The sequence below is a fragment of the Mustela nigripes genome, chromosome 8 (genome assembly GCF_022355385.1).
Source record: "Mustela nigripes isolate SB6536 chromosome 8, MUSNIG.SB6536, whole genome shotgun sequence".
NCBI lineage: Eukaryota > Metazoa > Chordata > Mammalia > Carnivora > Mustelidae > Mustela > Mustela nigripes.
Genome location: NC_081564.1, coordinates 27,975,277 through 27,999,817, shown reverse-complemented (window position 1 = coordinate 27,999,817; position 24,541 = coordinate 27,975,277). Strand labels below are relative to the sequence as shown.

At 53.9% G+C, this 24,541-nt stretch overlaps 1 protein-coding gene across 1 annotated transcript; it reads right to left on the bottom strand.

The window, feature by feature from the left end:
• Nucleotides 1-13,309: 13,309 nt before the first annotated feature.
• Nucleotides 13,310-18,390, bottom strand: LOC132022971 (RIMS-binding protein 3A-like). Its single transcript, XM_059408051.1, has one exon. The coding sequence runs from the start codon at nt 18,290-18,292 to the stop codon at nt 13,310-13,312; it is 4,983 nt and encodes a 1,660-aa protein (XP_059264034.1). The 5' UTR covers nt 18,293-18,390.
• Between the last annotated feature and the right edge of the window lie 6,151 nt (nt 18,391-24,541).

The following is a 24,541-nucleotide window of genomic DNA, read 5'->3' as shown; positions in this document are numbered from 1 at the left end:
CTGTGTGTCTAGCACCAGAGCTAACCTCTCTGATCATCTTTCCTCATCAGTCATTTGAGAATCATAACAGCACCTGCCCATGGGGCTCCTTGCAGGACTGATGAAGATGAAACTGGCAGATAGAGTACACGGAATCAGGCTCTGGCAAGCTCTAGCTAAAGCAGCAGTGATTGTTATGTCATGTAGTACGAATCAAGTAAGGACAGTAGAGCTGATTTGCCACTTTTACCATCATCTTTTCTCAATTAAAACAACAACAGGGTCGCCTGGCTGGATTCAGTCAGTTAAGCAGCTGCCTTTGGCTCAACTCATGATCCCAAGGTCCTGAAATCAAGCCCCGTATTGGGCTCCTTGTTAAGCAGGGAGCCTGCTTCCCCTCTGCCTGCCCCTCCCCATGCTTGGTGCTTTGGTGCTCGCTCACACTCTCTCTCTCTGTGTCAAATAAATAAATAGATCATCTTTTAAAAATAAATAAATAAGCAGGGATGCCTGGCTGGCTCAGTCGTTAAGCCTCTGCCTTGGGCTCTGGTCATGATCCCAGAGTACTAGGATCAAGTCACACTTCTGGCTCCCTGCTCAGCAGGGTGCCTGCTTCTCCCTCTCCCATTCCCCCAGCTTATGTTCCCTCTCTTTCTGCATCTCTCTCCGTCAAATGAATAAAAATCTTTATAAATAAATAAATAAATAAATAAGAAAAAAAAAAAACAAACAACAACGAAAGGAAAACAAATGATACAAAATATCCCCAAAGGGTAAATCACAGCTTCTTAAATGACAGGCAGATTTAACAAATATAAAAAATACAGGCTGCCTAGTTAAATTTGAGTAGCTGAACAACCAGTAATATTTCAGTGTATCTCCCATGTAAAATCACGTCTCACCTCCCCCACCCCAAGCTCAAGCCACAAGGGCAAACACTCTGCTCCTGTACATGCCAAGATTTTTCCTCCCACCTCTGGGCATCAGTGCCCAGGTCTCCTCCTGCCTGCATCACCCCCCCCTCCTTCTCCCCACCTCTGCCTGGCCAACTCCTACTCAGCTCAGACATCATCTCCCCTGATCTCAGGCTACTCACCCTGATACAGTCCTGATGCCCCCGATGGGCAGTTGCCATGACAACAAGAAGACTTTGTCTTGTTCATTCTTGTAGACCTAGTACCCACCTCATGCCTGCCACCAAATAGGTGGTCAACTAAAAGGTCAAATGAATGAATGAATGAATTTCCTCCCAACCCCCAGCCTGTTCTCTCCCACCACAGAGCATCCCATCTGCTGCTTCCCAAGTCATGTGGGTTTCATTCATTCCCTGTCACAAAGGGTGTAATGTGAGTGGTCCACAAAGGAAGCAGAGTGCACTATAGAAGCCTGGTGTTCAGGTCACTCAACTGGGAAGCAGAATCACTCTTGCGACAACAACAGCCCCACCCATTCCTGGTTGCTGTTATTGGCTCCCAACATCAGGTCCTCACTCTACATGTGAGCAAAGCACTGTACACACATGGGCGTGTTATTCCTTACCACCACCTATGAGAAGGATGGCACTACAATCCCATTTTATAGATGAGAAAACTGAGGCTCAGAGGGTAAGGTCACTTGCTCAAGGTTACACAGCGAAGCTCAAACCCAAGCCCCTCTGATAGGCAAGAGCTTGGTCCTGCCTCTTAAAACAATACTCCGCCTGGGTGGCTTGGTCAGTTAAGCATCTGCCTTCAGCTCAGGGCATAATTCCAGGGTTCTGGGATGGAGTCCCGCATCTGGCTCCCTGCTCAGCAGGGGGGTCTTCTCCTCCCGCTGTCTCTGCACCTCTCCCCTGTTTGTGCTCATTCTCTCTCTCTCTCAGATATTTAAATAAAATATTTAAAACAAAAATAGTACTCCACCTGAAGAGAAGTCCCCCAGGACGTCTGGGTGGTACAATGGGTTGGGTTGGTTCAGGTCATGATCTCGGGGTCCTGGGACTGAGCCCCATTCAGGCTCCCTGCTCAGCAGGGAAACTGCTTGTCCCTTTCCCCTGGCCTGCTCATGTTCTCTCTTGTTATCTCCCTCTCTCAAATAAATAAATACAATCTTTTTTTTAAAAAGACGACTCTTGGTTTCAGCTGGAATGATAATCTCAGGGTCTTGAGATCCAAACCTACAGCAGGCTCCTCTCAGTGTGGAGTCAGCTTGGATTTCATCTTTTTAAAAAGATTTTATTTATTTGATAGAGAGAAAGAGAGAGAAGCAGGCTCCCTGTTGATCATGGAGCCCCACACAGGGCTCAATGGATAACACCCTGGGATCATGACCTGAGCTGAAGGCAATCACTTAATAGACTGAGCCACCTAGGCATCCCAAGTGGCAAACTTTTGATTTCAGCTCAGGCCATGATGGTGGGGAGGAACATGGGGGGGCAGGTCATGGGATCCAGCCCCTCCCCCCTCGGCTCTGTGCTCTGCATGGAGTCTGCTTGAGATTCTCTCTCTCCCTCTCCCTTTGTCCCTCCCCCTGTTTACAGGCACATACACTTTCTCAAATAAGTAAAATCTTTTTTAAAATCAATCTATCAACCAATCCTTTTTTGTTGTTGTTAAAGATTTTTTATTTATTTATTTGACAGAGAGACATAGGGAGAGAAGGAACACAAGCAGAGGGAGTGGGAGAGGGAGAAGCAGACTTCCTGCTAAGCAGGGAGCCCAAGGCAGGGCTAGATCCCAGGACCCTGGGCTCACAACGAGGCAAAGGCAAACGCTCAATGACTGAGCCACCCAGGTGCCCCTCAACCAGTCCTTTTTTAAAAAATTAAGTCCCCTTGGGGTGCCTGGGTGGCTCAGTGGGTTAAGCCACTGCCTTCGGCTCCGGTCATGATCCCAGGGTCCTGGGATTGAGCCCCGCATCAGGCTCTCTGCTCAGCGGGGAGCCTGCTTCCTCCTCTCTCTCTGCCTGCCTCTCTGCCTACTTATGAGCTCTGTCTGTCAAATAAATAAACAAAATCTTTAAAAAAAAATTAAGTCCCCCAACATGATATTACCTAGAGCAAAGGCCATGCCGTGCTGGGCGGAGGCTTCCTCACTACCCATCTCCCCTCATTTTGCCATCTCACAGACCCCAGGCAGAACCAAAAAAAAATCACCCTGAGCCCAAGAGAGTCCATACACTCCACTGTCATTCAACCGACAGTTGCTGACATCATTGACAACAGTGAGATGGGTACCACGCTAGTGCACAGTGGTGGTCCCTGGCCCTGGAAGACCATGGACAAGGGAGGAGATGAGAAAATACCCAGGGAAGGCTTGGATCTGGGCAAGGAGATGAGCAGTCATAATCTTTCCAACGTCTAAGAGGGAAACTGAGTGCCCTGGTTTGTGGGGCCAAGGAAGGGGATTTGCCTATGCTATTCCCTCTGCCTGGCAAGCTGTGTTTCAGTGCTAGCTCCAATGTTGCTCCCAGTGTGACTTCCTCTGATTGCCCTTTCTTTCTTTCTTTGAAGATTTTATTTATTTACTTACCTGACAGAGAGATAGAGAGCATAAGTAGGCAGAGCAGAAGGCGGAGGGAGAGGGAGAAGCAGGCTCTCTGCTGAGTGGGGAGCCTCACGTGGGGCTTGATCACAGGACCCCAGGATCATTACTTGAGATGAAGGCAGCCACCTTAACCAACTGAGCCACATGGGCGCCCCTCTTTCTTTCTTAAAGATTTTATTTTTGGGACATCTGGGTGACCCAGTCGGTTAAGCATCTGACTTGTGATCTTGGGGTCCTGGGATGTCCAGCTTCTACCCAACGGGGAGTCTGCTTCTCCCTCTCCCTCTACCCCTCCCTCCACTCATGCTCTTTCTCTCTCAAATAAATAAATAATATTTTTAAAAAGATTTTATTTATTTGACAGAAAGACACAGCAAGAAAGGGAGCACAAGGAGGGGGAGTGGGAGAGGCAGAAACAGGATCCCTGTGGAGCAGGGAGCCAGATGAGGGGTTGGATCCCAGGACCCTGGGATCATGACCTGAGGCGAAGGCGACGCCCAATGACTGAGCCACCCAGGTGCCCCAATAAATAATATTTTTAAAGATTTTATTTATATAGTGGCGCTTGGGTGGCTCAGTGGGTTAAGCCTCTGCCATCAGCCCAGGTCATAATCTTGGGGTCCTGGGATTGAGTCCTATATCAGGCTCTCTGCTCTCAGCAGGGAGCCTGCTTCCCCCTCTCTCTCTGGCTGTTTTTCTGCCTACTTGTGCTTTCTCTCTCTCTGTCAAATAAATAAATAAAATCTTAAAAAAAAGATTTTATTTATATATTTGAAAAAGGGAGGGAGAGAGAGAGAGAAAGCAGGAGGAGGGGCAGAGAGAGAGGAAGAGAGAGAATCCATAGCAGACTGGGGCTCGATCTCACGAGCCTGAGATTAGACGTGAACTGAAAGCAAGAGTGGGGTGCCCACGCTACTGTGCCACCCAGGTGCCCCAAAGATTTTATTTTTAACTAATCTCCACACCCAACATGGGGCTCGAACTTACAACCCCAAGGTCAAGAGACATATGCTTCACCAACTGAGCCAGCCAGGTTTTCCTGTTTGCTCTCCAAAAGCTGCTCTACACTCTCCACCCTCACTCCCTATCTCCTTCTCGGGTCTTGCACCATCTGTGAAGACCTCGTTGAAGACATGCTTCTTCACTCACCTCTCTCTCCCTCACCAGAAGGGGTACCCCACACAAGTCACCATCAGCCACTCTTCACTGCTAAGGAAAGTGCCTAGGCCGGGGCAGGCACCTACACAGTCAATACTACTCAGTGCACTCATGAATTAATGAGTGAGGTCCAAAGGCCAAACGAGAGTGAGAGGCGAGCAAGGCGAGGTGAGGCCAGGCAGGGGAGCAGCACCAACAAACCCCTGAAGGGAGATAGGGCTCTCTGAAACACCCAGAAGAGTGCCAAGCACACGGGACCATGGGATGTGATGAGAACCAAAAGACAGGGAGCGCTGTGAACCCAAGCCAGCGGCAGGCTTCTCAAACATACTTGCACTGGAAGCATGTGGGGGTGACCGCTCCCTTAGCAACCCGGGGAAGCTGCAGGGAATGCAAGACAGCCCTGGTACCCAGCTGAAGGATGTGACACTGTCACCCAGCACACTCGCCAAGAAGGGGGAGAAGTTTACACTTGGCCAAGACCTTATGCTAAGTGGAAGAGCAAGATGTAGAATGGGATGCATGATGTAATCAGACCAATGGTTTTTAAACATTATAGGTGTTTCCATTTCTGTTTATAAATCCCTAAAGAATGCGGCACCTGGGTGGCTCAGTTGGTTGAGCAGCCAGCTCTTGAGTTCAGCTCTGGTCATGATCTCAGGGTCCTGGGATCAGGCTCCATCCTCAGTGGGGAATCTTCTCCAAGATTCTCTTTCTCCCTTTGCCCTCCTCCCGGGCTCATATGCCCCTACGTGCATGCACATTCTCTCTCTCTCTCTCTCTCTGTCCCTAAAATAAATAAATAAATCTTTTTAAAAAGGCAGGGGGCGCCTGGGTAGCTCGGTTGTAAATGCCTGCCTTTGGCTTGGGTCATGATCCCAGAGTCCTGGCATGGAGACCCGCCTCTGGTTCCTGGCTCAGCAGGACGCCTGCTTCTCCCTCTTCCATTCCCTCTGCTGTGTTCCCTCTCTCCCCGACTCTCTCAATCTGTCAAATAAATAAATAAAATCTTTAAAAAAAAATTTTTTTTTTTAAGGGCGCCTGGGTGGCTCAGTGGGTTAAACCTCTGTCTTCGGCTCAGGTCATGATCTCAGGGTCCTGGAATCGAGCCCCACATCGGGCTCTCTGCTCAGCGGGGAGCCTGCTTTCCTTCCTCTCTCTGCCTGCCTCTCTGCCTACTTGTGATCTCTCTCTGTCAAATAAATAAATAAAATCTTTTTTAAAAAATCTTAGAAAAAAGGAAATCCCTCCAGGACAGGAGTCTCAGGGGAGGAAGGGAAATGGGGGAGGGGTGAAGAGGGAGCCTTCTCATGTAATTCCACATTTAATCCTCTGTAGTATTGGCATTCCTCTATGTATTTGTTTTTGTTGTTGTTGTTGTTGTTAAACCATTATGAAATAAAGAAAAAGAAAAATTTAAGTGAGGCCTCCCTTTCTTGGAAAGCTCTTTCTGTGTCCTACTTGGTTGCAAGCCCACTCGGGCCCTTCTGATTACTCACGTGAAGCCCTTTGGCTTCTCGGATGCTTCCACCATTAGACTGGCGGGTCTGTTCTGGGGTCTTTCCGCATGAGCCAGAGTGGCGGCTGGCCCCACAGAACAGATGGATGAAGGAGGCCCAGCCATGGCTCCATGATGAGCAAGATGGAAATGAACGTCAGTGGGCCTGTGCTTCTGGGGGAAGCCTGAGGAAAAGCAATGGGACCTGGATCCAAATCCATTTGTGACAGTGACCACCCGCTGCCTGAGTACACACCGCTATTGGCCTTAGTTTCCCTACATGTAAAATGGAGCTGATAGCTCCATCTGCCCCCATTGGCTTGGATAGGGCAGGTAGAAGCCCAGGAGAGTCTCAGCAGATGGTGGGGAGGGAGCAGACAGAGAAAGGACCCCAGGGCAAAGGTGGGGATAAGGTGAGGCAAGGTTCTATTTCCTTAGTGAGGTTCCTCTCCAATAGCTGAGGGGGGCAGGAGCTGAGAGGCTGGTCTCCTCCTGAATCTCAGCAGGAAACAGGGGCCTGGAGCACTGGGAACTGCCTGGGGGCTCTGCTTGAGTAGCAGGAGGGGTCGGAGTACACCAAGGCTTCACTGTGGGGAGGGCTTGGAATTTCCAGATTCCAACCTTGCAGTTTTCTTTTGGGGAGCCCTCCCTCATCACCACTGTAGCAGTGGGGGAGGGGACCAGCTCCCTCACTGCCAGTACAAGGAAGCCCCTGGGCTGGGACAGCAGCCTCTGGTCACAGTCACGAGGGAGGCTGGGCCCAGGGACTCTTATCTGGCCTGACCTTGTGGAGACTGACCACTCCCTCCTTCTAGAAAATGTGGCCCCCTGCCCTCTCGGAAGCCTCTTTCTCCTTAAATCCCCATGGTTCTGTGTGGGGCCTCAGTGCCCAATTCTACCCCTTGGCCCTCCCCCCTGGGGTGCTTTGCTGGCCCCAGCTCTCAACCACCTTCCCTATGCTTCCTCCTGGAGACCCTTGGGCATTTCTGGCTCAGCAGGTCTGTGCCTGTCCCCTCCCTCCCCGAAGCACCAGGTTGCCCAAGCCTTAACTACTGGCCACTCCCCAGCACCTCCTGCCCTCCCCCCCACCCACCAGCTCTACCAATTTGAATTCCTGACTATCCCACCCTCTACTCACCTCCCCAGACCCAGGCCCCTGCCCCCAGGCTGGGGGGAGGAATCCTTCAGATAAGGGCAAGGGGCAAAGGGACACACCTGGGTTCAGACCCTGGCTCTGTAACCAACTGAATGACCTTGATGCATGACCTCCTCTCTCTGAGCCTGAGTTTCCCCATCTGTAAAAAGGAGAAATAATTACACCATCTTGTTAGGGTTGCTGTGAGCAGGACAGCAAGACGTGAGCTAAGGCACGTGGGGAGGGCTCATAAAGGTCAGTTCATATTGGGAAGCGCCCATGGATTGCCCCAGGCCAACACTTTCTTGAGCCGGTCTTGGTTACAGGCCAGTCAGTGCCCCTGTCCTAAGTTAGGGTTAGGAATACACTGGCCCACAGACCCTGATGCCACTCCTCACTGGGTTCAGATGCGGGTGTGGAGGGCACAACACGTGGTTAGACCCAGTCTGATGGGAGAGGCAGTGAAATGAATGGGTAATTTACTCATTTACAGGGATATGCCTGGGGGCTGTTCAGGCACCTGGGAGGGGCAGCTAAATCCAGGGAGGGTGGGGCTGGATGGAGAAGCTGCCCTCAAGTCGGGATAGAGGGCACTTTTGAAGGACGCTGGCCAAAGGGGCAGAATAGCGCTCCTCCCCAACCCCCCCACCCCCTGCCAGGAAGGCTGATTCTAGGGAAAAGGAAGTTGAGTCTGAGAATGAAAAAATCGCCTGAAGTTTCCCTGGCGATCCAGGATTCGGATTCAGCCCCCATTCCCACTCTCAGGGTGAGCAAGAGGGGCCAAGCCCTGGAGAGGGCACTCTCTAGCCAAGAGGCATCAGACACCCAGGCTTTGGAGAGGGGGGGACCTGAAAATACTGAGCACTGCAGACCAGAAGAGACCCAATGCAGACCCTCCCCACCTCCTGGTGTCCACAGTGCCACCAGTGCCCCAGGAACCCTCTGTGCCCAGGTTCCTGGAGGCTGCTCCACCTGGTTTCATAAGACCAGAGTTGGGCCAGTGTGTTCTATCTTAGGTGGAACATCCCGACCTCCTACAGGCCCCCACCCGTCCAACTTCCACTGGGTTGAGACAGGCATAGGAGGGTGTGACCAAAAAGGTGGAATGAGTGTCTCTGAGTTCTTTTTCATTATGTCCCGATATTTTGAAACCTGCACAGTGGCAAAGGACAAGAGGGGCAGGTCACCGAAAGGTAGAGGAGGGATGGATGGGCTGGAGGGGGGCCCTATGGCAGGTGGGCCTTGGAAAAGGCTGGAAGGAGCCCCTTGGGCATCTTCATGCTGTTTTTGTGGCAGCTCTTTTCTCTTGCCACCAGTTCTCTCTTCTCAATTGTGAATCGCGGTAACCCATACCAATGTTGTGAGGGCCAGGAGTAGGAAACCAGGTCCCTGATGAGAAATAACTAAAAGCCGAAAGCCCTTCTTCTGTGGGAAGGGAGGAGGGCTGCTGAGGTGCTGAGACTTGCCCTGACCAGAGGCCCCTGGGCAGAAGTAGACAGCCCCAGGACATGATCTGTGACCCTTGTTCCAGAACGCTTCAGGCTCTTCGGATGCTGCCCCTTTGCCCACTCCAGACTCCTCTGCCCTCTGGCCAGCTGGGCTTCCCAAGCCCCAGCCCCTCCTGGGCAGGCCTGGACAGGCTTTGGGCCTCTAGGTGGTCTGGTCAGTTGGGGAAAGGCCCCACCAGTGCAGGCCACAACCAGGCATCTGCTCTTTCCTAGCCTGCCCACCTCACTAGACCTGCATGGCGTCCCTGTGCAGGTTCTCAGTGCCCTGGCGGGAAGCAAGCTGAACCCAGAGCCATCAACCCCTGCCACCTGTGTCCTTACCAGCTTTCTTGGTCTTCCTTTGGGTCCTGGCCCTGGGCTAAGTGCTCTGTACATTTGACCTGCTCAATATAACTTCCTGCCGCACCCCCAGCCCTGATGAAGGTGAAGACACTGAGGTTCAGAGAACCCTCCCAGCTGTCCACTGGAAGGCCAGGGCTTGGACCTACCTGGCCGGGTTCTGGCCCCCCAGCTGTTCCACCGCTGGTGGCCCTGCCTCCTCCAGGCCACGAGGCCTTGTGCTTCTTCACTCATTCACTCAAACTTCCCATGGTCTCAAGGAAACTAGGATTTGTAGGAACAGGACCAGAAGAAGAGTTCTGAAGAGCAAAGCTTCCCTGTGGCTGGGTATCAGACTTGCCAGGCCTGATACTGATCAGGGGTGCCCAGAAAGACAAGCACCGTAGATAGGGAGGAGGGGCTCCTCAGAATGCTTTGGTGAGAGGGGACAGAAAGAACAGGGTTGGGTGGGGCCTGAATCCCATACCTGCAGGGTCAAAGAGATGTTTCTGTTTACCCTGACACTGGGGCTCAGGGCCTGAGAAGACAGGTGTGGGGCCAGGCAGCTGATTCCCCAGCGAGGGCCCTGGGGTGCAACCCTTGGGGCACCCAGCCTGCCCCCTGGTGGCAGTGTCAGGAAGCTCCCGGGGACTTGGAAGCCCTTCAGGAAGAGGGGGCCCTCAGAGGATCCCCTGCTTCTCACCAGCCCCAGGGTCCTAGTGTCAATTTAGCAAAGACATCCTCTGCTGCTCAGGGTCAACACCTTCCTCTGTTCCAGTGGATTTAGCCCAGTGTGGAGTATGAATGCCTGGAGCCCAGCCAGAGCCCACATACAGAGGATGGTCAAAAACTGCTTGTTCCGGGCGCCTGGGTGACTCAGTCGTTAAGTGTCTGCCTTCGGCTCAGGTCATGATCCCAGGGCCCTGGGATCAAGCCCCACATCAGGCTCCCCGCTTTGCGGGAAGCCTGCTTCTCCCTCTCCCACTCCCTCTGCTTGTGTTCCCTCTCTCATTGTGTCTCTTTCTGTTGAATAAAATCTTTAAAAAAAACACAACCTGCTTGTTCCTCCACTCCATGTGCATTTATTGAAGACCCACTATGAGCCAGGCAATGAATAAGCCATTTGTGGAACTTGCATTCTGTCTGTAGAGATGGCTGTGGGGGCAGGACACAGACAACAGAAAAACCGTGGGCAAAACACCAGGTGTAGATCGGGCTATGGGGGGAAGTGAAGCAGGGTAGGGGTTAGCTCTCCGTAACTACAGCAGATAACTCTGCAGCTATTGAAACAATGGGAGCAATCTCGACCAATGGTCAGGGAAGGATGCAAAGTTCACTAGAAAAATGACGGAATAATATAGTTTGCGTAACTCTCAGTGGGTTCTTACAGAATTAGAGTCATTGTCTTTAAATTTGAAAGTAGGTGGATTAACGTTTCTCTTCTCTTGCTGAACTGCTGTTGTTCTCCTGATGTGTCGAGAACATTCTTGTCCCTAGCCCTAGTACACAAAATGTTGGCTCTCCACTCCATACAATATGACTTGGCCTTGAGGAAGGACAGTTTGATGATACACGCTATATGGCTGAACTCGGAGGACCTTATGCTCAGTGACCTAAGCTAAACACAAAAAGACAAATTCCTGCGTGAGTCTACTTATAGGAGATCCCTAGAGCAGTCAAATTCAGAGACACAAAGTAGATTCAAGGTTATTAGGGACTGAGGGAAAGGGTATGGGGAGTTGTTTAATGGGTACAGAATCTCAGTTTTGCAAGATGAAAAGAACTTGGGGAATTATCTGCACGACAATATGAATGTACTTCACACTACTGAATTACACACTTAAAAATGGTCAAGGTGGGAGGTGCCCGGCTGGCTCCCGACAACTCTTGATTGCGGGATTGTGAGTTCCAGCCCTGAGTTGGGTGTAGAAGTTGCTTAAAAATAAAAATCTTAAAAAAATGGTTCTTGGGGCGCCTGGGTGGCTCAGTGGGTTAAGCCTCTGCCTTCAGCTCAGGTCATGATCCCAGGGTCCTGGGATAGAGCCCCGAGTTGGCCTCTCTGCTCAGCGGGGAACCTGCTTCCTCCTCTCTCTCTCTGCCTCTCTACTTGTGATCTCTATCTGTCAAATAAATAAAATCTTAAAAAAATAATAAAAATTTAAGGGACGCCTGGGTGGCTCAGTTGGTTAAGCAGCTGCCTTCGGCTCAGGTCATGATCCCAGCGTTCTGGGATCGAGTCCCACATCGGGCTCCTTGCTCAGCAGGGAGCCTGCTTCTCCCTCTGACTCTGCCTTCCACTCTGTCTGCCTATGCTCGCTCTCACTCGCTCTCTCTCTGACAAATAAATAAAAATAAATAAATAAATAAAATCTTTAAAAAAAAAATAATAAAAATTTAAAAATAAATAAAATAAATAAAAATTGGTTGTTGGCGCCTGGGTGGCTCAGTCAGCTAAGGGTCTGCCTTCCACTTAGGTCATGATCCCAGGGTCACAGGATCCAGCCCTACATCGGGCTCCTTGCTTAGCAGAGAGCCTGCTTTTCGCTCCTACTCTGTCCCTCCCCACTGCTCAGACTCTCTTTCTTTCAAAGAAATAATAAAATAAAATCTTTAAAGAAAATGGTTGAGGGGTGCTTGGGTGGCTCAGTTGTTAAATGTCTGCCTTCGGCTTGGGTCATGATCCCAGGGTCCAGGGATCAAGCCCCACATCAGGCTCCTTGCTCAATGGGAAGCCTGCTTCTCTATCTCCCACTCCCCCTGCTTGTGTTCTCTCTCTCGCTGTGTGTCTCTCTCTCTGTCAAATACATAAATAAAATCTTAGGATAAAAAATTTAAAAATGGTTGAGTAAGAAAGAGTTTCTTCCCGGGCTTAGGCCAGAGACCTTCCCCTCGCAAGTGGTGTGTATGCACACCACAGCTGCTGAACTAGTCCCTGTATTTTGTGAGGATAAGGTGGCACCCCCCCCCCCACACACAGGGTCTGTTCCTTTCCAGTTCCTGCCTTCAGCCTCAAGGCCAGCTTGTTGGAACCCTTTGGACCCAATTCCCCAAGGAAACTAACTACTAGTGGCTCCAATCCTTCTGCCTACCCGGGGAATGCTTCTAGTCATTTCTTCCTGCACCCAGGAAGGCAGTGCCCTTCCTTTGACATCATCGTTGGACTCAGGAAAACAAAGGAATGTCAGACAGAAGCAGAGTTGGATAAAGACCACCTTTCACTCCCAATCTCCCAGAGGGGAAGCCCAGAGGCTGTGGGAAGCAGCAGCCCTACAGCCGGGTGTCCTGACACAAGGGGCACCCCCTGAGCCTCAGAGGCTCTTCTGTAAGATGGGGGAAATATGGAAATGCCCTCCCAGGGAGACACACTGGGGAAAGGGGACAGTTACTAATGCCATGTAGGGTGGGATCCCCAGTCTGGAGATGCTGATCCCAACCACCACAAAGGCTGACACCCAGGGACACAGGCCACGTGCAGGAAAGCCTATGGGGAACACCAGCCTCACTTAGCCTGTGGTGGGGCCCTGCTTCTTCTGCATGGCTCTTAAAACCCTAAGCTGAGTTCCCCCTAAAGAGGAAGGAGGTGCCCCCCCCCCCAGCTGGGAACGCATGTCTGCAGCCATTGCAAGATCCTCTAGACAGAAGTAGGGGGCAGGGGGCGCAACAGATAGGTTTGTATTTCCCTTGGTTGTGCTTTTACTTCTAAAGTATTCTTTTTCTTTTTTTCTATGAACATTTTAATGAGGGGTTGAACATAAGATAGAAAAATAACATTCTGGTCACTTTTTCTTGTTGTTTTTTTTTTTAAGAGGCAGGCTTTTCTTGAGACTGTCATACAAGGCAATGGATGAGGAAACTCTAAAGAAACTTCTAGAGAAAATGTACACTGAGCACAGAAAAAGGCACTTCTCCAAACACCGTCATGGTCACTGACAACTCCAAAGTAGCCTGTTGGGCTCTCATGGGCTGTTTGTTCTGTTTTCTTTGGGGAACAGCTTAGTTCAGACTTAAGCCCTGCTCCTCGCAGAGGCTAGGGGACACCTCAGGACTGCCATCAGTTTCCCATGGTGACGCCTGGAGCAAGTGATGCTCACGGAGGTGAAGAGGGGTGCTGGAGGTAGGGTCCCAGAGCTTGCTTCTCCTCTGGTGGGGTGTGGGTGGCTAGAGGCCACTACCCCGGTGGGAGCTTTGCTCACTCCCCATGGAGGGTAAGGTGATCCAGCAGGTGGGCTGGGACCAGACCCCTGTGACCACCTGACTCCCCATAATAGAATCCCTTGTCATCCACAGGCCCGTAGACTGTGACCACATCCCCTGCCCTTAGCGACAGCTTGTCCTTCACCTGGCCCCCTGCTCGCCCATCCTTGGGGTCATAGTCCAAAGCTGCCATCATGGTTGTTGGGGTCCACAATGATGAGATCCTGGGGTTCCCTTGGGGCATAGGAAAGGAGCTCTGGGGGCTGGTGAGCCCCCCAAAGTCGTCGAAGGGGGCCATAGGGGGGAGGTACCCTTGCACTGGCAAATGCCACTTGCCATCAGTCTGCTCTGTGCTCACCTTCACCTCAGCCACCAGGTGCCCAGGTATGGTGCCCACTTGCCCATTACACTCGCCATGGTAAAAGCCGCAGGGGTCCTGAGATCCCCACACTCTCAGCAACTGCCCTTTCTGGAAGGCCAGCTCCTCCTCTGCGACCTCCGGGTTGGCAGACATCACCAGGGGGTTGTAATCAAAGAGGGCCACAAAGACCCTGACCAGAGTGTCCCCCCCAGTCCCCAGTGGGGAGGGGCCACCCCTGGGCATCTTCATGACCTTGCTGGATGGAGCTGGACAAAGTGCTGGGCTTGGCTCCCGGAGCTGGCACATTCTCTTGCCTCCCAGAGCCTGACCTCTCCCATTCTGGGTCCTAAACTCCCTTCTCTGCTCTCGCCTCCTCGTGCCCCAGGGACTGAAGCACATGGCCTCCTCCTCCTGCATGACATCCTGAATGTCATGGAAGTCAGACACATACGGTTGGCTGGCATCCAGCCGGAGAGGGACGATCACTTGGGTATCTTGCTTTTGCCTAAGGACCTTCTCAAGGGCAGACTTTTCCTGATATATTTCTTTGTTGAGCCCACGCTCTGGGAAAGGATGGATGACTCCCGAAGCAGGGCTCTGTCTAGGGCCCATGTGACAATAGCGGTCTTCTCCCCTCGACTGGCCAATGGGCAGAGGGGGTCTGTGGTTCGGGGAGCTCTGCTGGAAGAGCAGGTCCTTTCTGCAGACTTCCTGGGTCTCTGGAGGCCCCTGGGCTTGGCGGCTGCACCCTGCACTGGCACATTCTTTTTCTGGATCCAGGTTGGGCTTCGGAGACTGCCTCCTTAGGGGTTCTTCAGAGAAGGCTTCTAGAAACTCGGCCTGGGACTCCCCACAGCTTCCAGGAGCGTGAGGGCTGACTGTGGCACTCAGGGGAGACAGGGTCAGCCTCTGAGAACAGACAGGGACAGTGACTCTGCAGGTAGATGGGTCACCACATGGGTGGCTAAAGGAAGAAGTCTCTGGCAACTGGTGGCAGGTGAAACAGTCATGAGGGATCTGGGCTGGCACCGAATCCAGGGACTCACCACAAAGCGACATGGTTCTTACAGACACACTCTGGCACAGCAGGGGCTGCTGGAGCTGGGAATATTCCAACAGGGTGCTCCCAGCAGTGGCATCAGTGACCTCTGCAACCTTGAGCCCATCAGCATAGATGGCGTAGCCGGTGACCTGGACTCCATTGGATGACCCAGCAGAGTCAATGGTTACGGGGAGCCAGCTGACCATCAGGAGGCCTGGGGAGGCATGGCGCTCCACCAGCACATCCAGGGGAGGGTCAGGGGGTCCCGCCAGGGGCGTTTTGAAGGTGATGGTAGAGGACGATGTCTTCCAGTGCACCTGCAACGAGTCCCACGGCAGCCGCACCTCCACCCATGCCCGGTACCGCGTGCCAGGCAGCAGGCCATGGAAGGTATAGCTGCTCACACCTGCTGGGGTCAGGGCGTGCTCTTGGCCATTGAGATACACCATGTGGAGGTGGCTGCTGCTGCCGTAGACCCAGGCGATCTTGGCCGATGTTGCGGCAACACTTTGCAGGTGGAGTTGCATGGGGGCCATGCACAGAGCCCCTGTGGCCCCTAGAAGGGGTCTGGAGAAGCCCTTCTCTTTCATACACTGCAGCGCACCCAGCCAGCTGTCTTCTGTCTTGGCATCTGTGATCTCTGCTGCCCCCTCTGTCTGGGGGGCTACCCCCACCATCAGGCACGGCCCCTTGTCCATAGCCCCCTGGGCTTTCCCAGGTAAGAAGCTGCGACCAGTGTCTTCCGTCAAACCTTTGCTCTGTCCAGGTGGGAGCCGAGTGGGACCAAAGTCAGGGGATTTGAGGGGCAGGCAGTCCAGGATGTCACTGTCTAGAATCTGCTCCACTAGGTTGGACGGCACCAGCCCTCGTCGGCCATCCTCAAGCTCCCCTTCATAAAAGCCGTCTTCATCCATGTCCCCAAAGATATAGACATAATCCCCAGCTGTAAGGGGTAGCTCACTCTCAGGGTGCTCATTAGGGCCCTTAAAAGGATTGTAGCTGTACCGAGCCAGGAATATCTTGAGCTTGGGGGGCAGGCGGGCCTCTGACCCCCCCACTTCCAAGGTGGAGGACATACTGTCAGGCTCCAGATCCTCCATCTCGCTGGCGGTGTCCATATCCAGAGTAGGACAAGATGGCACTGTGGCCCATGCGGACTCCACCTCAGACGAAGAGTTCGACTGGGAGCTAGTCTTCTTGGCCTGGTACCTGGAGTCTAGAGGCGGACTGGCTAGGACTCTGTCAGGCATCTGAGGGGCACTGGCTGGCTCCCTGATGGCAACTGGACTTCCCGGCCGAGAAGCTTCTTGATTCTCCCGCTTGTCTCTGCTGGGCTCTGAAGATGCTTGGTCTGGAGGATCCGGCTGGAACTTGGTCCTTCCAGGGTCTCTAACTTGAGACTCGGGGACTTGGGGGGCCTCCTGGGGTTCGGGGGGAGGGTGACCAGGCTGACACTGAAGCGCTAGCATCTCCTCGCGAGCAGCCTGGAGATCGTGCAAGGCCTTCCGCAGGTCGTGTTGCAGCTGTTGCTGCCGGTCCTGTCCGCGCGCCGCCTGCTGCAGCAGCTGCTCTGCCAGCATGCCGGCGGCGTCGCGCTCCTGGCACGCGCGGTCCAGCTGCCCGCGCACGTCGTCGTTTTCCGCCGCCACCTTCTGCGTCCAGTCGGCCTGGGCCTGCAACCGCGCATTCTCCTGGGTCAGCCAGGCTCCCTCGCGTAGCGCCGCCTGCAGCTGCGCCTCAGCCTCGTCACCGCGCCGCCGCGCTGCCGCCGCCTGAGCGCTCAGCTCCTCGCACTCCCGCCGCCGCGCGCCCAGCTCGAGTTCCAGGGCCTGCACCTGGCGCCGCGCCTCCTCGCTGGGTGCGCCCTGGCCGTCCGCCTCCACTCGGGCGCTGCCGCTAGCCTGCTGGCGTGTCAACTGTCTCTGCAGGCGCAGCACCTCCCGCTGGGACTCGCGCTGCAGCCGGTCCAACTCACTGATGTCGAGCCATTGGGCTTGGACTTGGGCTTGGGCGGCACCCCTGCCAGGGTGCAGGACGCTGCCGAAGCCCGAGGCGACGCGCGCCTGCAGCAAGTGGCACTCCTGCCTCAGCTCTTCGATCTGCTTGTCCTTGGCCAGCAGCGCGCTCGCCTGCTCGGACAAGTCCCGGGCGCGCTGGCGGGAAAAGGCCTGGCACAGCTCCAGACTGGCGCGCCTGTCGCCCGGCACAGGCGCGCTCACAGCCCGCAGGTTGGTTTCTTGTAGCTTTCGGGCTCGGTCCTCCAGGCGCCGCGCGAGGCCTGTAAGCTTCGCGTGCTTCACCTTGAGCCGCTTCACCTTCTCGTCCGACTTGTCCTGGAAGCCTGCGCGCCGCAGCTGCGTGTTCTCCTCCCGCAGGCCAGAGCAGCGGCGCGCCACCGCGCGCAACGCCTTGGACAGTTCCGAGTTCTGCTTCACCAGCTCCTGGTAGTCCAGACCCGGCGAAGAAGGGGTTAGAGCTTCGCAGGGCTGGCTCCCGGGGTCTTCTGGCGGATCGCTAGGTCTTCGGTGCTCCGATGGCGGTGGTGGTGGAGGCGGTGGCGGAGGCGGTGGCGGCGGCGGCGCAGGGGCACTCGGCGAGCCTAAGACGGAGGCGTCTGGCGAAGAGGCCCGCTCCTCGGATTCGGGGGCCTTGGGGCAACCGAGGGTGCTGTCGAGAGAGCGGGAACGCGCTGGTGGCAAGGAATCGAGAGAGCTGGCGCGCGTGTGGAGCAGGCTGTTTGAGGAGTTGGAGCGCCCGGCCCGCACCACGTCTAGGGAGCGGGAGCGCAGGCGGACGCCCCCAGTCAGGCTGTCAGCATTCAGGGATTCGAGTCTACACATGGACTTTGGGGGCCCGTCGGAGTCGGCGACGGTATCGCCGGGCGGCCCTTCCGAAGAATGCACGGCTTGGGGGTCGGGGGAGCCGGGCAAAGCGGGATGCCAGCGGAAGTGCTCCAGGATGTACTTGAGGAAGAGCTGGCGCTCCACGTCGAGCGCCGCCTGCAGGTGTCGGATGCGCGAAGCCTGCTCGCCGTCGGTTTCCCAGCGAAGCTGCGCCAGCACTTCCTGCAGGCGACAGCGGCACTGAGCAGCGGCGACCTCGGGCGCCCCCGCGCGGCCGCAGTAGCCTCGGTTCACCAACTCCTCGGCCAGCTGGCGCTGCAGCTCCCGGGCCTGGCGCATGACGCCGTCGCGCTCGCGGTGCAGCAGCTGCCGCAGCTGCCGCATCTCGGCCTCCTTCCAGCGCAGCAGCTGCCGGATCTCGGCCTCACGCTCCCGCAGCACTTCCTCCTGCAGCTGCCGCAACTCCCGACCGCGCTGAGCCTCCCACTTGGAGCGCAGATGGTCAACCAGCTGCTGCCGCTCCCGCTCGGCCGCCTCCCGCAGCTGGCGCGCCTGGGACGCGAAACGCTGCCTCTCCGCCCGCCCGCGCGCCCGCTCGGTCTCCAGCTCGGCCCGCAGCTTCTCCAGCTCCCGCCTTTGCTCCTCCAGCACCACCGCAGACGGACCTGGACTACCCGGCTTCTTCGGTGTCGCGCGGCCGCCGCCCGAAGGGCTGGGCGAGTCTTTGGTCATGGTGGCCAAGGCCCGGCCAGACGCCTGACCTCGTCTGGCCCAGGCCGCTGCTAGCCAACGGCCACCGCCCCCGCTGCGGCCAACCGCCCCGCGCGCCCCTTCCGGCGATCCTGGGGGTCTCCGCGCGCCCCTTCCGCCCCTCAGCGCCTCTCAGCGCCTTCCCCAACCCTCTGCTGCGGGTGTACTAGCCCGAGCTCCTCTCCGGGCTGCCTGCGCGGGGCTTGGGCTCCAAACACCCTTGCTCAACTCAGTCCATGTCCTTTCTGGGATGCCCAGGGGTCTCTCTGATCCCAGGCCCTTCCGTTTTTCTGGTGTCATGTCCTTTGTGACTCACCGGGCATACTCTCCCAGGCACTGTGCAATACCTTTCAGGCCAACTTGTACCGGGGCGAGCCCACGCCACTGCTCTGGACCGGGAAGGAAGAACTCCATGTGTGGGTGAAGGATGGGGTGTGAGCAGTTCCTGCCTAGCCCTGGCACGGGTTCAGGTGGCCTGTTTGGTCTAAGTGTCTGGGAGCCACAACAGAACACCCCCAAACTTAGAGTTGAGCCCTGAACACCTATGAGGGGAGGGTGCGGTCTTGTGACCGCATCCCCAAATTGCCTACCTTTCCAATGATCCCAGAGGAGCTGAGCAGTTGGATGCATTATCTGTTTAAACTTACCATGCCCATTTTACAGATGAGAAGTATTATTAAAGATTTTATTTATTTATTTGACAGAGAGGTAGAGAGAGAGCACAAGTAGGCAGAGCATCAGGCAGAGGGAGAAGGAGAAGCAGACTCTCCCCTGAGCAGGGAGCCCGATGCAGAGCTTAATCCCAGGACCCTGGGATGATGACCTGAGCCAAAGGCAGACACCTGGAGAAGTTTTCGTTTGTTTGTTTTAAGATTGTATTTATTTATTTGACACACAGAGAGAGAAATCACAAATAGGCAGAGAGGCAGGTGGGGGTGGGGGGGGAGCAGGCTCCCTGCTGAGCAGAGACCCTGAGATCATGACCTGAGCTGAAGGCAGAGGCTTAACCCACTGAGCCTCCCAGGCAGCCCCTCCTTTATTTTAAACACAAATGAAAAGTCTTAGGCACATAGTCTGGGCATGGTGCCAACTGAGAAAAAGGAGAAGGCCTCCTTGGAGAACCAAAGCCCTCGCCTATGTTTTCTTGGTTCACTTTTATGATCACCTTGCAAGGATTCTCTGAGAGATAAGGACCTCTTCATGGTCCCACTGCCCAGAAGTAGCTTAGTGGGGAGTCAGACTTGGAAAACCCTGCCTCCAGAGTCCGTTGGCACTCTGGCTCCATCTGCCTAATCTTAGGGTTGTAGCTTCGAAGGGCACTCCCCAGTCTTTCTTTCAGGGGAGGGTTTCACACTTTGCAGAAAGAGAGAGGATCAGTGGAATCCAGAATGGGGAGCTGGCCAGGGAGGGAGGTGAGAACATGGGCACACCACTGGGGCCCAGCCCACCCTTTGTTTGGCCCAGGAGTGCTCAGGGCTTCCTGCTTCTCCAAAAGGTAAGTCACAGACCTTTATGGGACCATCTGTTTCCCAGCACCATCTCCCTGAGAGCAGCAAGGCCAGAGAATTTCCGTGGCTCTCCCAAGGGGCCATATTGTCAGATGGTTAGAATTTGTGTGCCTCTGGAGGCAAACAGTCCTTCAGCTTCTTGTGCCATTTCCATGTCCTTATCTGTTAAATGGGCTAATATTGCAGCTCCCTTCTGTGTTGTGTGACCTCCTGGAGTTCCCTGACCTCTCTGAGCATCCATTTCTCCAGTTTGTGAGGTTTCACTAAGGTGAGAGCACACAGTGCCCAGAACAGAGCAAGGCTCTGGTTGGCAGTTCACTGATTTTATTTTTAAAAGATTTTCTTTCTTTCTTCCTTCCTTCCTTCCTTCCTTTCTTTCTTTGTCAGAGAGCGAGAACAAGTGGGGGAGCAGCAGGCAGAGGGAGAAGCAGGCTTCCTGCTGTGCAAGGAGCCCGATGCAGGACTCAATCTCAGGACTGTGGGATCAGGGCCTGAGCAGAAGGCAGATGCTTAACTGACTGAGCCACCCAGGCGTCCCAGCTCATGATTTTTAATCCCCACCCCTTTTTTTACAGCTAGAGGAGCTGAGGTCAGCAAGCAAAGATCTGACTGAAGTCACTCAGGGCGGCTGTGGTAGAGACAACATGAGGTACCCTTTGTGTGCTCTGGGACTCACTCTGGATTCCTCTTGGCAGATGGGAAGCCTCAGAGACCTGGGTGTCCATCCAGGCTCTGCCCCTCTTTGGCTGAGTGACCATGGCTGATTACTTCGCTTCTGGCTTCCACACGATGGATGTATTGATAACACTGGCCTTCCGTGGTTAGGCAGAGAGAGAGAGACACCGGGATGCTGTCTATCTGCTGATGGCCAGATGTGCAAGAGGGGTTGTGTCAAGGTTCGTGTAAGTTCTCATCTTCCCATCCAGGGCTTGGCCTAGACTCTCCAAGCTTCTTCCAGTAATCTAAAGAATCCCCCTGCCTCAAAGGCTTCTGGGCCTTCACATATGTTGCTTCCCCCTGCCTGGGATGCCTACATTGCCTGACACAAAAATAACAACACCCCCTGCAGACCAGGAACCTATTATGTGCCAGGCTTCATGCTAAATGCCTTCCATTCATTATTTACACTGTCCATTTTGCAGATGAGAAGTCTCAAGTCTCTGAGGAGCAAGAGATTTTGTCCACTTACCTAGTGCTATCCTTGTCTTGTCCTTTAGCCTCAGCTTAGCAGTTCCTCCTCCAGGAAGCCTTCCCTGACTCTCTGGGCTGGGTCTGGTCCCCTAAGAAGTCTGTAGCCCTAATGGCCCTACCAGGCACCCCTCCATTTGGAATAGGGATGTATCTGGTATATATCAGTGTCCCTGCCCAGAGTGGTTTTGGGGGAAGGAATAAGTGAAAAGTCCCTCCCCAGAAAGGAGGGATAGGGACCCAGAGAGAGGCAAGCAGGAAGGGCACAAAGGGCACTATCCAACCAGGCCACCCAGACTGCCTACCTCCCACATTCGGGTACCACCTGGTGTCAAGGGCTGAAGCCTCAGGCTCTGGGCTGCCTATCAGGGCCTTGGGCAGACACCTTAGGCTGGAGTGAGGGTCAGGCCTCGGTAGAGATGTTGGCAGGATCTAAAGATGTGTATCTAACACACATACATACACACACTCAAGGGCTCTTTAGGCCTGGCCCCTGTGGGGCTGGGGAGCTCAGGAGCCCTACTTAAGTCTGGCTCCTCCCTATTCTTCCTGTCCCAGCACATCAATACCTTGCTATTTCACATCTAGACCTTGATGTTGTGGTCACATTAGAGTCCCCCTTTGCTTCTCTTTGTCTATGGTGTCTGTGGCTTCTCTGTCTATGTTTCAGTCCCTCTCACACAGTCATTTCCCCCAAGTAGGTGGGCAGGTGACCTTGGCTCCATCTTCCAGGTGGGGAGAGAGAGGCTCAGAGACGGCACAGGTCATGTTCTTCAGTACGTGGCTCTGTGGGCTCTGCCTTCTCTGCCGTACTCACGTTCTTCAGATCCCGTTCCCCTAAACCACTGGTGTGCCATGGGAGATTGATGGTTCAGGCAATGCTATGTACCAGGATCACAGAGAACTGTGACTCCAGATGTTTTCCGGGAGTGATGCAGGGGCTGGAGTGATGCAGGGATGGCCTAAGCCTTGAACTAAGGCCCTGGATGTGGTAGCCACAGGGAGAGTATGTTCATGGAATCCTCACTGCAGCTCTCTCTGTTGGACAGAGGAGAGCCCGAGGCCTGGTGGGAGCAGGTGGCTTGCCAGGGGACGCGGGCAGCTGCGGCAGAGCTGGGTTGTCACTTCTGGGCAGTGGGTGGAACTCCGCAGCCTAGATTTCTGCTGCAGTGTCTAGAGGAACCTGCAACCATCAGAAGAGGAGGGCAGGATGCTGCCAAGGAAGAGGACCTTGGGGTGAGTCTCTGGGAACCCCACAGTCACCATCCAGCAGCTGCTGGGGCTGGCACCACCTGTGGCATGTCAGAGGCGTTCTGGAATGTAGGTTGAGTGGATGAGCAAACCAGGGCTTCCCCAATGCCAGACTTCTGCCACCCCCACACTCATCATGTTGTGCCATGATTGTTAATGACCTGCCCATCACTCCCATCAACTCTGAGCTCAGGGAGGGCACAGACCATGTAGATGCATTCTCTGGGTCTCGCTTTCTTGCCTATAATATGAAAGAGGTGGATTACGTGGGTGGCTTTCAAACTGGGTTCCTTAAGGCCTCAGGGTTCCTGAGAAATATTGTAGGATTTTTGGGAGTGGGAGAATGTGCCTGGAGTAAAGGAGAAATACTGCTTCTACCAGCTTTAACAGAGCATGTACACCTGTTAGTGTCATTTTTTTTTAAAGATTTTCTTCATTTATTTGACAGAGAAAGAGGCAAGCAGAGGGAGAGGGAGAAGCAGGCTCCCCGCTGAGCAAAGAGCCGGACATGGGTGGGGCTTTATCCCAGGGCCTTGGACTCCTGACCTGAGCCGAAGGCAGAAACTTAACGAACTGAGCCATGCAGGCACTCCTTTTAGTGTCATTCTTTAGGTTTTAAGGAAGACTTTGGCTTAATAAAGAGGTATGCCACTAGAAACGAGTTTGGAAACCTCTGGTTAGAGACCCTCCTATTACATGCAAACACACAATGCCCTGACACTCAGTAATTCCACTGACCCTGAGAGAAGGCACCTGTGCTCCTCACGTCTTGGTTCACCCCACATCACCAGCCTTATGCTCCATGCTGCCTCTCTCCCCAGCACCAGTCTGTGACCTTTGGACCATGCCGGCATGGGGTATGCGATCCTGGGCAATCTGGTTCTCATCCTCTCCCAGCCTGGCATAGCCCTATTTTAGCTCTGTGGCACATGCCTGGAGCTCTTGCCTGGCCTTAGTGAGAGGCAAAAACTCCATCCAGAGAGCCAACCCACTGAAAGATTTTTTAAAAAATGATTTTATTTATTTTAGAGAGAGACAGAGAGAGCACAAGTGTGTGGTGTGGCAGAGGGAGAGGGAGAAGCAGACTCCCGGCTGAGTGTGGAGCCCAATGTTGGGCTCAATCCCAGGACACTAAGATTAAGACTTGAAGGGGTGCCTGGGTGGTTCAGTGGGTTAAGCCTCTGCCTTCAGCTCAGGTCATGATCTCAGGGTGCTGGGATCGAGCCCTGCATCAGGCTCTCTGCTCAGCAGGGAGCCTGCTTCCCCTCCTTCTCGTTCTGCCTGCCTCTCTGCCTACTTGTGATCTCTCTCTCTCTCTCTCTGTGTCACATAAATACATAAAATCTTTAAAAAAATTATAATAAAAAAAGATTAAGACTTGAACCAAAATCAAGAGTCAAATGCTTAACGGATTGAGCCACCCAGGCACCCCCTACCGGAGGGGCTTTAAGCTTCCGAACAGACCCGTTTAGCCATGGGGAATACCTTTGGTCAGTCATTTGGCTATTGCTCTAGGTCACGGACAGTCCTTTTTTTTTTTTTTTTTTTTAAGATTGATTTATTTAGGACACCTGAGTGGCTCAGTAAGGAGCCTGCTTTTCCCTCTCTCTGTCTGCTGCTCCCCCTACTTGTGCTCACTCTCACTCTCTCTGTCAAATAAATAAATAAAATCTTTTAAAAAGAAGAAGAAAGATAGGGATGCCTGGGTGGCTCATTCAGTTAAGCGTCTGCCTTTGGCTCAGGTCATGATCCCAGGGTTCTGGGATGGAGTCCCACATCAGGCTCCCAGAGCAGGGAGCCCGCTTCTCCCTCTGCCTTTTACTCTCCCTGCTTGTGTGCTCTCTCTCTCTCTCTGACAAATAAATAAATAAATAAAATCTTTTTTAAAAAAGATTGATTTATTTATCTTAGAGCATGAGAGTGGCGGGAGGGGCAGAGGGAGAGGGAGAGACCGAATCTTAAGCAAATTCCCTGCTGAGTACAGAGCCCAATGCAGAGTTCGATCTCACGACTCCATCATGACCTGAGCCAAAAATCAAGAATCGAAAGCCAACTGACTAAGCCACCCAGGCACCCCAAAGGGACAGTCCTTCACCAAATGTTTGTTGAGTACCAATCTAGTTAGGGCAATGTGCAGTTAGGGCAAGGTGGCAAGAAAGCATGTGAATTTCCTTACTCGCTAAGCACAGAGAACCCCCAGTGGGATTTGTGAAGGGAGGATGGAAGGAAAATAGGAGGTTGGGAAGGAGGATAGAAGGGGGGAGGGGGGAGGGGGGGGGGGGGG